The 13,176-nt window shown below is 39.2% G+C and overlaps 1 protein-coding gene across 1 annotated transcript; it reads left to right on the top strand.

Moving 5' to 3' along the window:
• Nucleotides 1-317: 317 nt before the first annotated feature.
• Nucleotides 318-953, top strand: LOC6525111. Its single transcript, XM_002100914.4, has one exon. It carries the CDS (start codon nucleotides 348-350, stop codon nucleotides 678-680), a length of 333 nt encoding a protein of 110 aa, XP_002100950.1. The 5' UTR covers nucleotides 318-347; the 3' UTR covers nucleotides 681-953.
• The last annotated feature ends 12,223 nt before the right edge of the window (nucleotides 954-13,176 follow it).

The raw sequence follows: 13,176 nt of genomic DNA, 5'->3' as shown, positions 1-13,176 counted from the left end.
TAAAATTAAGGCAATAAATCAATCGCAATAGTAGAGGGTATGGACTCGTCTGGAGTTAAGTCGCAGAGCAGCTGTGAACCCAAACGGATCCAATCTGAAACTTGAGCCAAACCGAGGCGCAATCGCAAAAGAGCAGAGAATCGCGCAGTGCGTCTTCCACTTCCACTTACAGCGATTAGAACGGCCAAGAGCTGAGAACTGAGTGTTGAGTGCTGAGTGCCAAGAGCTGAGCTTTGTGACCTTGAGCGGGAAGTGAAACTGATAAGGCGGCATTGGAGCAGTGGAAGGGGGAGCTCGCATCGAAATCTTGGGAACGGAAGCGCGTCAGTTGTTCGCTTGCCACCGAGATGAGTGCAATTAAGCCCGCCCTGCTGCTCTGCCTGATCCTCGCCATCGGCCTGTTCCTGGGCCAAGGTCGGGCGAATCCCGTGGAGGGGAGTGTTCCCGATATTCCCGCACCCGATGCCAACCAGCTGGACACCGCTTTCGGGGAGGAGGACGCCACTGACAAGCCACTGGGCATAGTGGCGATCAAGGTGCGCCACATTCAGCCGGACCCCGCCCACTGCGCCCAGCTCTCGGCCCACCACCCACACCACCCCCAGTGCCACAGCTACTGCAAGCGCCAAGGTCACTGGGTGGGCCAGTGCAAGAAGAACATCTGCCACTGTTTCTCCTAGGTCTACTCTTAATATCTGTGAGCTAATCTTCCTTTTTTTTTTTGAGTGCTACACATAATATATTTAACGAACGACATCAATTTTTATGTACGAAAGAAAGATTTGAGCTTGCACAAAAGCAATAATATTGTTCTATGCGAAAGTGGAAATTGTATTGTAACTATTGTATCGAAACTAAGATGAACAATGAAAACGAATCAAACACATGTTATGTATTTTGGACCTACCGAAACAGATAAAGAAGAAACCTAATAAAACTTCAAGCTAAATACACTTCTATTGGATTCTACATGCATGTGAATTGCCAACAATTATTTTATGGTTCTCGAGAACTGGTGGAGGTAGGCCTTAAAGGAATTTAATTGGGCTTTCAATCCAAGTTTATAGAACGAAGCAATGGTAGGTGGTTAAATGAATATTCATGGATACTCTCCCATAACCCATCCATCCCCATCAAGTGAAACTTTTGCTTTGCTAATTATCAAATGTTATTATAACTTACGGGCTACAGAGATCGGTGAGGAATGAAAAGAATTTCCAATTAGGATAGAGTCCCAACTTCACTTCAAAGAGTCAGCGATTTAATGAATGTCATTGAAGGCTCAAGTCGCGCCAATTACAACCATTAGTTGACATTTACGCAGTGGGTTGTGGGCTTTGAAGGAGGTGAAGTGTCGGTCAGAGGCTCAGATACTCAAATACTCAGATACTCAGATACTCGCATTATTGGCCAAGTTTGATTGATGGCATTGTTCTGTGCAATAAGCTGCAGGACTTACCCCAAGTGCCCCCCATCATCTGAGCTCCCTGGGAATGCCCAAATCATTGCTTTCCCCCAGTTAGATGTGACAAGGAAAATGGGTAAATACGAAATAGATTTTCGTATCCGTTGATGCCCTGGCATTTCTATTCGCCCCACACACATGTTGTAAACTGATTTTAGCTCAATATAATGTGACGTCTCTCGCTTTTGATAAGGGTTCTCCTCTCGGCCGGAGGCTGTCAAATGATAAGCAGCAGACAAGCCCAATAAAAGGGATATAGGCGGAGATAGCGAATTGTTATTATTACAACACTTGCCCGTTGCCCGGAAAGGAAAGGAAAGGAAAGGAAAGGAAAGAAGGGCCCCAAAACAAGGCACGCACGAATGCTTTTCCAATTAAAAATTCAAAAACCTTTTTTTAGCCACTCACCAAATTGGCGAATTACGTGCCAAACAGAAAGACAGAAGGTTCCCAGCTCAAACGAGAAGTATGAATTATTTATGAATGTATGCTATTTATATGCACACGCATTATCGCAATCATATCGAAATACCAAGCTAAATATACCAATTAAACTTTGATTTTTTTTTTTAAACAACTGAAAGCTTTATCAACTTCGAGACACACGTTCTTTTCGCAGATTTGGCTGGGTAATAGCTCATTTTCCTTAATAGTAAATATTATGCGTAGTTTTCAGCCTCATTACATTTTGTGCGACTAGATCCTGGCCCTTTCAACTTAGATTATTAATCGTTTTGGGGCAGCAGGTAAGTCGCTTCCGAGGGGAGCAGCTAAACTGGCGCCGTGGGACATGGGATGCCGAATCCAGGATGCAGGCAGTGGCTCCACATCGATGGCAGATACTCCCCCAGCTTAGGTAGTCGTATAAAAATATACATATTTTCGTGTATATCTTTATAATAATTTGTTTGCCAGCAAAACTCTCCCCGGGGCACATTTAACTAAAGCACAGCCAAGGACAGCATTGATGGTGAAGTGAGGGGATGGGCGAGTCCTGCCGAAGGATGTGGATGAGGTGGCGAGTATCCTGGCCGAACTGACTGCTCGTGGCAATTATAAATTGTTGAAAATAATTTCATTAAATATGTAAAAAGGCGACGCCGAATAGAGGTGCGTATTAAACGAGGGCAGTGGGATCCTTTGGCTGCAGAACTGTGTGTATGTGTGTGTGTGCTTCGAACTACGTGCCAGCTATTAACTTTGACCCCCCATCTACAGCACTCCAGGACACCAGGACACCAGGACTCCACGATACAGGAACCCTCGAGCTTCGTTCCCACATCCGATGGCCTCGGAAAAACTTCTCCACTTTGAGTGCACATTGTGACGAAGATGTGAAGCACTAAGTAACTTATTAGCTCCGGGAAAAGTCGGCTTTTGGGCACATTCCATTTGCTTGCAAATTTAATGATTCCGCCAAATGAAATTTCATTCTCGCCGTGCAATTGTTCATTTCATTTCATTTCACCTGCCGTGGAGAGTGCTATTGCAGTTCGGTGCAGGAAACTAAGTTGGCAGCCTAATTAACCCTTACTGGGCACAAAACGCAATTGAAAGGTACAGTCTGCACTCCAAATAAGAGACAGCAAATAGCCATAGCAATACGGAGAATCAATGCATTTAAATTAAAAAGAATTTAAACAATTGAAAATACAATAATTTAGCCGTTATTCACAGAGGAGAAGGGTTACGAGTTTCTTTGAAAAGTATGTAACTGTCACGTGCACATTTTTATGTATTTTATTTTTATAAAATTATTACTATAAATCTTGCGTTTCATAACAATGCACAACCCGTTTCTCGCTGTGTGTTTTTGCTCACTCTGTTATGTTTCCATTATTGTGAGCATATATGGCCAAGTCAAAGAAGTGTGTGCAAAATATAAAACGAGAGATAATTGATATGTTTTTTCCATTATAAAGCTTACTCGCTTCCTGCACGGGTCATAACTTGCTGTGCATATTTCGAGAAAATGAAAATTATGAACAATTCTAGGTCACCCAAGGACCTTCCACTGGGATTTCCTGCGCCACTTAGCCGGCTCGTCGCACTCGCAGCCACTCCCTTTCAACATTTCCAACATTTAAACCTTTCAGCCTTTCAACCTGAGCCAGCAAACAGTTGCTCATTTATTTCTTTGCCTCGTCGCCCTGCGCTTGCAACTCATTACTCATACCACACGTTGGCCGGGCTCAGAAAACTGGGGGTGTCACAAGTGCGTGAGTCACAAATTCGATTCACATGCGCTTGGGTCGAAAGTACAGCTCAAGAATGCGGAAACTTTTCACTCATTTGAATAAATGATTTACAAAATTGACTCGCGGCCAATAAAGTAAGAGTCTGCCCAAAACTAATAATACGTGCAAAAGAGCTATGCATGCGATAATACAACACCGATGACTCGCCTAAATAAAGAAATTAGTGGAAAATTCACTAGTGCGGAGAGCTAATTAAATGGATGCCTAATCGAAGCTAAATGTTAATTATTTCTGCTGCGTGGGAGAGCTAGTACCTTCCTCTTCCTGTCAGAAAACAACCGACAATTTGACGCTTTGATTGCCACTACGTACCAGATATACGAAGTGAAGATATGCGCCAGTGAAGTCGAAGTGCCGCATTTCGATCGTGGCTGCAAAATGAAAAGTAAATGAAAAGCAGTGGCAAAGGAAACGAAATTAGGCGTCGAACAAATAAAATATGAAAATATGAAAAATGTGCAAATTAGCTGAAATTCGTTCACGCACGAATGAAACGAGACTTGGTTGTGGGGAAATGATATAATTGCTGCGGCAGGAAACTTAACTGACTGAGTGAGTGACTCGACTCAACTCGTCTCAACTCAACTTAACTCAACTCGACTCGAAAAAATGTGGGTTTTTTTCAGAAGAAAACGGGGTGCCGGTAAAATGCAAAGTTGCCGCGCATGCTGCGAATGCCCCAAAGTGTTGCACACTTGACTGCCCCGAATGATGGCAGTGGCAAGTCGAAGGAAGGGTGGATGATGGGCTGCATGATGGTAGCACCACTCACCCACCCACTCGGGTGGCGTCAATTACAACCAGGCTGGGGCTCAGCTCCCAGTTTCCAGTTCCCCTTTAATTTCCTGCCTGCCCGCCTGTTGTTGGCGTTGCTAGTCAATGAGTGCTCCGCTTTTAATGGACTTTTTGTGAACCCCACCCACTTGAAGACAGAATCATGCAATTACATCGAATTATGATCGGATGGCACTGCTCCCCGTAGAAACTACTTAACCTGCCGGAGTTTCTTTGCAAGTTCTTCTTCATAAAGGTTTTACATTGTATTGCATACAAAATTATTTTTGCTTATTTTAGGAACAGTTTCATGATAACTCCTTCTTACTTTATGTGTTTGGCTAATAAAATCCACTTTGGTTCTACATTTAACTCCTTCTTACTTTATGTGTATGGCTAATAAAATCCACCTTGGTTCTACATTTAATGGAAAAGTTAAGTGTTAACCTAGGGAAAATCTATTGAATTTTAAGTCCAGTTGCGTTTCTCACATCTGAAGATATTTGCATGTTCACAATGGGTGTACAGTGTACACCTCGTCCATTGGCCGAAAATTTATGCAGGCACATGATTTCTCAGAGGCACTGGAAGAAAAAAGTGTACGCCTTTCCTTCGATTCGGAGGCATTCTTTCGAATCGTAATAAGCTTTGCAGCTTACGGCAGACCTGAATGACCAGCCACCTTGAAAAACCCAGAAGGAACCGAACCAGATGCGCCGAGTACATGGCACCAATTGCAGGCACTTCTTGGGAGCTTGCTTACTTATTCATGGCATGGCTTCCATTCGGAGCTTGCCAATTGCCGTTATTGCAGGGAAAAAGTGCTTGGTACCCTCTAAAAAACGGGGTGTATTAGTGTGGACAAATTAGGCGCTTACCCACAAGAATTGGAGCAATCAAGCTGAAATTTATCGTAAGTCTATATATTTAAACTAAAGGCTGGCATTTACAATATCATTGAGTTAAGGCGCAATGCAGTAAGCAAATCTATTTAAAGTAGCCAAAAAGTGCAAGGTATTCAATAGTCCGTAGATATTGATTTGAGTTTTGCCACGGGTGGCTTGCAACCAAAGCCCGAAGTGTCCAGCACTGCACGGCATTCCTTGTCGTTCGCCGGATACGGACGGCGATAGCGGAAATTATACTATCTGCTAACTGGTTTCGTAATGTTTACTTGGTCCTCCACGCCGCATTGCCCATCGACCACCTCGGAATGCATCCACAAAATATTCAGTGAACAAATCGACGCCCAGCCCAGCTCATTCAGCTCGTCCAGCAATTGCATTTAAAGAGTTTTTCATTTGACTGGGCAATTCGGTTCTTATTTTAGTCGGTGGCCATCGTTGGGTTTATTAGGCAACCTTTTCTGTGCATTTGGCATTTTTGGAGTCCACTGTATCCACTGGCGAATAGCGCTCTCAGTAAAGAGGAGAACACACTGTCAGTTACAGGTTTTTCTGATTTATGCTTAGATAAATGTCATGTTCATTTGCTGGCCGGCCGTGTTTGTGTATTCATATGCCTGATGTGAGCCTCGTTTGCGGCCCTTTTTGGCACAGCTGAATGCGTTTCCATGCAGCTGAATTCGAGACAGGTCCCTTCAGCCAAAGGAGGAAGTATCACTGTAGAAGTATCATAAACGGATACGGATTGTAGCTATTCTCTTTTCTAATTATAGATCTAGTTAAAAGTGCTGTTTCCTCGCGCGCTGCATTATTTAGAATGGCAATTCTGGCGTTGAATGATGATGAATGATAATCATTCGTACTTGGCAAATACTTTTCATTTTTATTAATTTATTCCTTCACTTTCTCCACTCGAAATAGCTGGCTTCCCTCTTGTATCCCAGCCCCATTCTGTATTTTGTATTTGATTAAATTAGTTGTCAGCTTGTATTCACTTTGTTCTCATTTTCATTCTTCGCAAACTTTTTCCGCTGGCCTGTTTTGTATTGTTGGGTCGGTTGGTGCCGCTGTTTGGATGGATGTTTGGATGTGGATGTTTGTAGTGCGTATTCCCTTGCCCAATTAAACGCTTTTTTCCAGCCGCCACAAAGCAGCAGCGCCAGCAACAACAAAGTGTTTTTTGATTAAAATTAACGAAAGTTTCTGGCCTGGTTTAAAAGTCAAGAGAGCCGCCAAGTGGGTGGCTGGGCGGCCAACAGGGAGTGACAACAAGTGGCCAAGGACACAATATATCGCGTTGAATGCATGATAAGCTGCGCAAGCAAAAAGGAAATTCACGCGAATAACAACATACAGAGAGAACTCGCAGAATCGCAAATTATTGCCAGCAGTGTAACTTCGATTTAACACAAAAATATTTTATATTTAAATTTACTTATTTTCTAAGAACTCTATTTAAATACCTTCGTTTGCACTGCAAGTTAAATTTTGAACTGCTGTCACATTGGTGCCTTGCCTTTGAACTTTGCTTTAAAAACCAACCAAGAAAGACACAAAGATGACCAATGTGCAGCAGAGTTGGCTGAAGTTCGATTTAAGGAAGCTGGACTGTAGGCGGAAGCACTGAAAGCTGAAAACTCAATTCGGCCCCAACGATGTGAGCCACTGTCACAGCCACAATTCAAACAGTTTGGCAACAGAAATTGGCATCGTTTCAATGCAGCGCCAACTTATTTAAAGTCAACTGAACTGCTGCGTTTAAAACAGCGCCGAAATCGCGCTCGTTTTCCCCAGCAAGTTGGGCACACAGACCGCAAGCTAAATTACGTGGCAGATTCAAATGAGCATTTGAAGCATTTCCATGGAAAACTTTTTCGTCTTTTTCTCCTTTTTCTCCTTTTTCACCCGTATCTGCAGTGTGTGCGCGCTTTTTTTCTCGTCAGCGCGGAAATTGTAATGAATAATTTAGCTTTTAACTGTTGGGGGAGCTGAGCAGGCCAAGTTAGCTAAGTTAGCTGGCCCGAGGTGGGAAGTTGGGTGTTGGAAAGTTGGATGCTGTGATGCTGTGATGCTGTGCTGCTGGGATGCTGTGGAGCTTGAGGCGATAGAGGAGTTGGAGAAGTTGCTGGTGCCACGCAATCTGGTTTGGATGGCCATGTGGAGGGGCTTAGTTTTCGGCATGTCCCGCTTGCGTTGTCAACCACTTTGAGTCTGCGTTTGGCCAACGGACTTCAAGGCCCCTTGAAGCGAATCCGAGATTGAACCCGACTCTGCTGCAGATTCTGATCAAAATACTGTTAAATATAGTGGCAAAATAACAGAAAAGGGGTTATTGGCAAAAAATCATCATAAAAAATTGGAAGAAAAGTGAAAAAAAATTTTTTTTTTTTTTAAGACACAGTTAGGACACGATAGGAAATTTAATTACAAGCTCAACGAGGTATGCCATTCCATATTCGGACCATTATTTCGAATGTTCTGATCAAAATACTGATAAATATAGTGGCAAAATAACAGAAAAGCGATTTTCGGCAAAAAATCAACACCAAAAATTGGAAGAAAAGTGAAAATAATATAATTTTTTTTTTGAAAACACAGTTTGATAGGAAATTTAATTACGAGCCGAACGAGGTATGCCATTCCATATTCGGACCAATATTTCGAATGGTCTTATCAAAATACTGATAAATATAGTGGCAAAATAACAGAAAATGGGTAATTGGCAAAAAAATCATCATAAAAAATTGGAAGAAAAGTGAAAATAATATTTTTTTTTTCTCGAAAACACAGTTTGATAGGAAATTTAATTACGAGTTCAACGAGGTATGCCATTCCATATTCGGACCATTATTTCGAATGTTCTGATCAAAATACTGATATTTATAGTAGCAAAATAAGAGAAAAGCGATTTTCGGCAAAACATGATCATCAAAAATTGGAAGAAAAGTGAAAATAATATATATTTTTTTTCGAAAACACAGTTCGATAGGAAATTTAATTACAAGCTCAACGAGGTATGCCATTCCATATTCGGACCAATATTTCGAATGTTCCGATCAAAATACTGATAAATATAGTGGCAAAATAACAGAAAATGGGTTATTGGCAAAAAATCATCATAAAAAATTGGAAGAAAAGTGAAAATAATATTTTTTTTCTTTGAAAACACAGTTCGATGGGAAATTTAATTACGAGCTCAACGAGGTATGCCATTCCATATTCGGACCAATATTTCCAATGTTCTGATCAAAATACTGATATTTATAGTCGCAAATTAAGAGAAAAGCGATTTTCGGCAAAAAATGATCATCAAAAATTGGAAGAAAAGTGAAAATGATATTTTTTTTTTTTCGAAAACACAGTTTGATAGGAAATTTAATTACGAGCTCAACGAGGTATGCCATTCCACATTCGGACCATTATTTCGAATGTTCTTATCAAAATACTGATAAATATAGTGGCAAAATAAGAGAAAAGCGATTTTCGGCAAAAAATGATCATCAAAAATTGGAAGAAAAGTGAAAATAATAAATTTTTTTTTCGAAAACACAGTTAGATAGGAAATTTAATTACGAGATCAACGAGGTATGCCATTCCACATTCGGACCATTATTTCGAATGTTTTGATCAAAATACTGATAATATAGTGGCAAAATAACAGAAAATGGGTTATTGGCAAAAAATCATCATAAAAAATTGGAAGAAAAGTGAAAATAATATTTTTTTTTCTTTGAAAACACAGTTCGATAGGAAATTTAATTACGAGCTCAACGAGGTATGCCATTCCATATTCGGACCAATATTTCCAATGTTCTGATCAAAATACTAATATTTATAGTCGCAAAATAAGAGAAAAGCGATTTTCGGCAAAAAATGATCATCAAAAATTGGAAGAAAAGTGAAAATAATATTTTTTTTTTTTCGAAAACACAGTTTGATAGGAAATTTAATTACGAGCTCAACGAGGTATGCCGTTTTATATTCGGACCATTATTTCGAATGTTCTGATCAAAATACTGATAAATGTAGTGGCAAAATAACAGAAAATCGATTTTTGGCAAAAAATCATCATCAAAAATTGGAAGAAAAGTGAAAATATTATTTTTTTTTTTCGAAAACACAGTTTGATAGGAAATTTAATTACGAGCTCAACGAGGTATGCCATTCCATATTCGGACCAATATTTCCAATGTTCTGATCAAAATACTGATAAATATAGTGGCAAAATAACAGAAAATGGGTTATTGGCAAAAAATCATCATAAAAAATTGGAAGAAAAGTGAAAATAATATTTTTTTTTCTTTGAAAACACAGTTCGATAGGAAATTTAATTACGAGCTCAACGAGGTATGCCATTCCATATTCGGACCAATATTTCCAATGTTCTGATCAAAATACTAATATTTATAGTCGCAAAATAAGAGAAAAGCGATTTTCGGCAAAAAATGATCATCAAAAATTGGAAGAAAAGTGAAAATAATATATTTTTTTTTCGAAAACACAGTTCGATAGGAAATTTAATTACAAGCTCAACGAGGTATGCCATTCCACATTCGGACCATTATTTCGAATGTTCTTATCAAAATACTGATAAATATAGTGGCAAAATAACAGAAAATGGGTTATTGGCAAAAAATCATCATAAAAAATTGGAAGAAAAGTGAAAATAATAAATTTTTTTTTCGAAAACACAGTTCGATAGGAAATTTAATTACGAGCCGAACGAGGTATGCCATTCCATATTCGGACCAATATTTCGAATGGTCTTATCAAAATACTGATAAATATAGTGGCAAAATAACAGAAAATGGGTTATTGGCAAAAAATCATCATAAAAAATTGGAAGAAAAGTGAAAATAATATTTTTTTTTTTTTGAAAACACAGTTCGATAGGAAATTTAATTACGAGCTCAACGAGGTATGCCATTCCACATTCGGACCATTATTTCGAATGTTCTTATCAAAATACTGATAAATATAGTGGCAAAATAACAGAAAATGGGTTATTGGCAAAAAATCATCATAAAAAATTGGAAGAAAAGTGAAAATAATATTTTTTTTTTTTTGAAAACACAGTTCGATAGGAAATTTAATTACGAGCTCAACGAGGTATGCCATTCCACATTCGGACCATTATTTCGAATGTTCTTATCAAAATACTGATAAATATAGTGGCAAAATAACAGAAAATGGGTTATTGGCAAAAAATCATCATAAAAAATTGGAAGAAAAGTGAAAATAATATTTTTTTTTTTGAAAACATAGTTCGATAGGAAATTTAATTACGAGCTCATCGAGGTATGCCATTCCATATTCGGACCAATATTTCGAATGTTCTGATCAAAATACTGATATTTATAGTAGCAAAATAAGAGAAAAGCGATTTTCGGCAAAAAATCATCATAAAAAATTGGAAGAAAAGTGAAAATAATAAATTTTTTTTTTCGAAAACACAGTTCGATAGGAAATTTAATTACGAGCCGAACGAGGTATGCCATTCCATATTCGGACCAATATTTCGAATGGTCTTATCAAAATACTGATAAATATAGTGGCAAAATAACAGAAAATGGGTTATTGGCAAAAAATCATCATAAAAAATTGGAAGAAAAGTGAAAATAATATTTTTTTTCTTTGAAAACACAGTTCGATGGGAAATTTAATTACGAGCTCAACGAGGTATGCCATTCCATATTCGGACCAATATTTCGAATGTTCTCATCAAAATATGCCAATAAACCTTGAAAATATACAATTTACTTCACAAAGCTTACAGACATTAACTTTGGCTTCTAAAACAATCACTCACAGTCAGCAATTAGTGTCAAATAGAACTGAGCAATAATAAATTCAATGGGAATTCGCCAAGTTTAAAGGGATTTCTTTATATATATCAAATCTACTGATTTAACCAGTATTTTCTTTCGACAAAAAACTGTTTGTAATTGCTAGGAATTTTATTCATGTAATACTCTTCATTGAACAACATCAAAAATACACTGGGAGTAATTGCTCCTAATAAAGTGTAATGACTGCCTGGCAATGTGACCAATGTTAATGGGAATTTATGTGGCTTTAATAGGAAAAAGGGTGAACTGGAGCATTCCAAATGCTTTATTGCACTGACACAAAAGGTGCTGTTCTGTTTATAATCTGCCACTAAATAATATTTTATATTTATATGTATATTATTCGTTACAGAGCATGTTTAATTTGTAACGATCAAACTGTATCAAACGATCAATAAAAATGAAATAATTAAGATTAATTTTCGCTTCAGTGTTTTTTCCCAGTGTACTCAAGCTAATACTGAGCAGCGGATCGACGGAAGACCCGAAAGAAGGCTAGTAGTGCACTTGTCGAGCCAAATGCCGTCGAAACCAGTTGTGTGGGGAGTGAGGAGTGTGGAGTCGCATTGGGGGATTGGACTTTGGGGCTGGGGGATTGCCGATGGCGAATTGCGAATTGCGAATTGGGGACCCCACCTGGCTGCGGATCTCGATTTCAGGCCGCATTTCGCCCAAAATGCGACAGCACGAGGTGCATTTCCGTGAAAATAATTGACGCAGCCGATTGTCGATGGCCGATGGCCGATGGCTGATGGCTTTGCACGCTTCCTTTTGGGGCTTTGATAACCAGTTTTGCGTTGCACTGATTTAGTTTCGACCATTTCGAGCCATTCGATTGCATAAGTACGATTGCCAACGCATCGCATCGCATCGCTGTTTCCTGGCCTCAGTTTTCAGTTTCGAGTTTTCAGTTGCCAGTTTCTAGTTTTTAGTTCGCAGTTTCCCCCTAATACTGGGCTCCCTAATTAGTTTCTGGAACGGTCCAAGTCTGGCCATAAATTATGCGGCCACGCAATGAAATGACAAACTGGCGACACAATCATTTGCGATTTGATAACGCCGTGGATTATCGGGTTGTATCGTTTGTGCAACCGTCTATAATTTGGGTCGCATTTGATGCTGGGTTCAGGTCAAAATTGCGCTGCAAGTGAAGCATGTGGCAAATTAAAATATATATCATTATAGAACTGATGCAATTATTCGTGGCCGAAAATTGGTTCTGTTGTGTGGAAATTCGATTAGGTTAGATTTCCGAGCGAATTAATAATTATTTCACGTTTTCATTTGTAATTATTCGCATTTCGTTGGGAGCAGAGATTGCAAACGCAATTTGAAAATTCTCTATAGTAATATCATAGTTTTAAAAATCATAATTTCTCATTTACAAGCTGGAATTTATATCAAATAATAATCATACACTCAGGGTGGGCACCAATTAGAAACAGCCAGCCGCACATAAGTAAATACCAAAATTCAGACACAAAGATATTGGGCAATATTCTTTTCTCTTTTTGAATATTTTATACCACACCAAAGGCAATTTGCGGTAAGTAGGGGTGCAAAAAAAGAGAAAAGCAGGGAGAAGCACAATTTGCTGAAAGTGAAAAAGTTTGCTCCGTTTGATTTTAGCACAATTTTCGCACTGGAGCACATCACATCGGATGCTTTTCATCCTGGCCAACCTTTCGAACCAACAAACTTGCTAAACAAAAACCAAAAACTAACCATGCATGCGAAACCGCTTTTTCGCCCACTTGCCACTCCCACTGCCGCCCACATCATCTCGTTGGCACTACTAATTATAACACTTTGCTGTCCAAAGAACAATTAAGTGGATGTTACCGGGCACAGCACGATGTGCAAAAGAATAGGGGACTTTTAACCTGCAGTCATTTCCAAATGTGGATGGAAATGGAGATGGAGAT

This window comes from Drosophila yakuba, chromosome X (assembly GCF_016746365.2).
Source record: "Drosophila yakuba strain Tai18E2 chromosome X, Prin_Dyak_Tai18E2_2.1, whole genome shotgun sequence".
In the NCBI taxonomy this organism is placed as follows: domain Eukaryota; kingdom Metazoa; phylum Arthropoda; class Insecta; order Diptera; family Drosophilidae; genus Drosophila; species Drosophila yakuba.
Note: the sequence above shows the minus strand (reverse complement) of the source record. Positions and strands in the feature narration are given on the sequence as shown.

Bases quoted from the DNA above. Each gene is read 5' to 3' on its own strand.
- LOC6525111 (XM_002100914.4), top strand. From the start codon at position 348: ATGAGTGCAATTAAGCCCGCCCTGCTGCTCTGCCTGATCCTCGCCATC.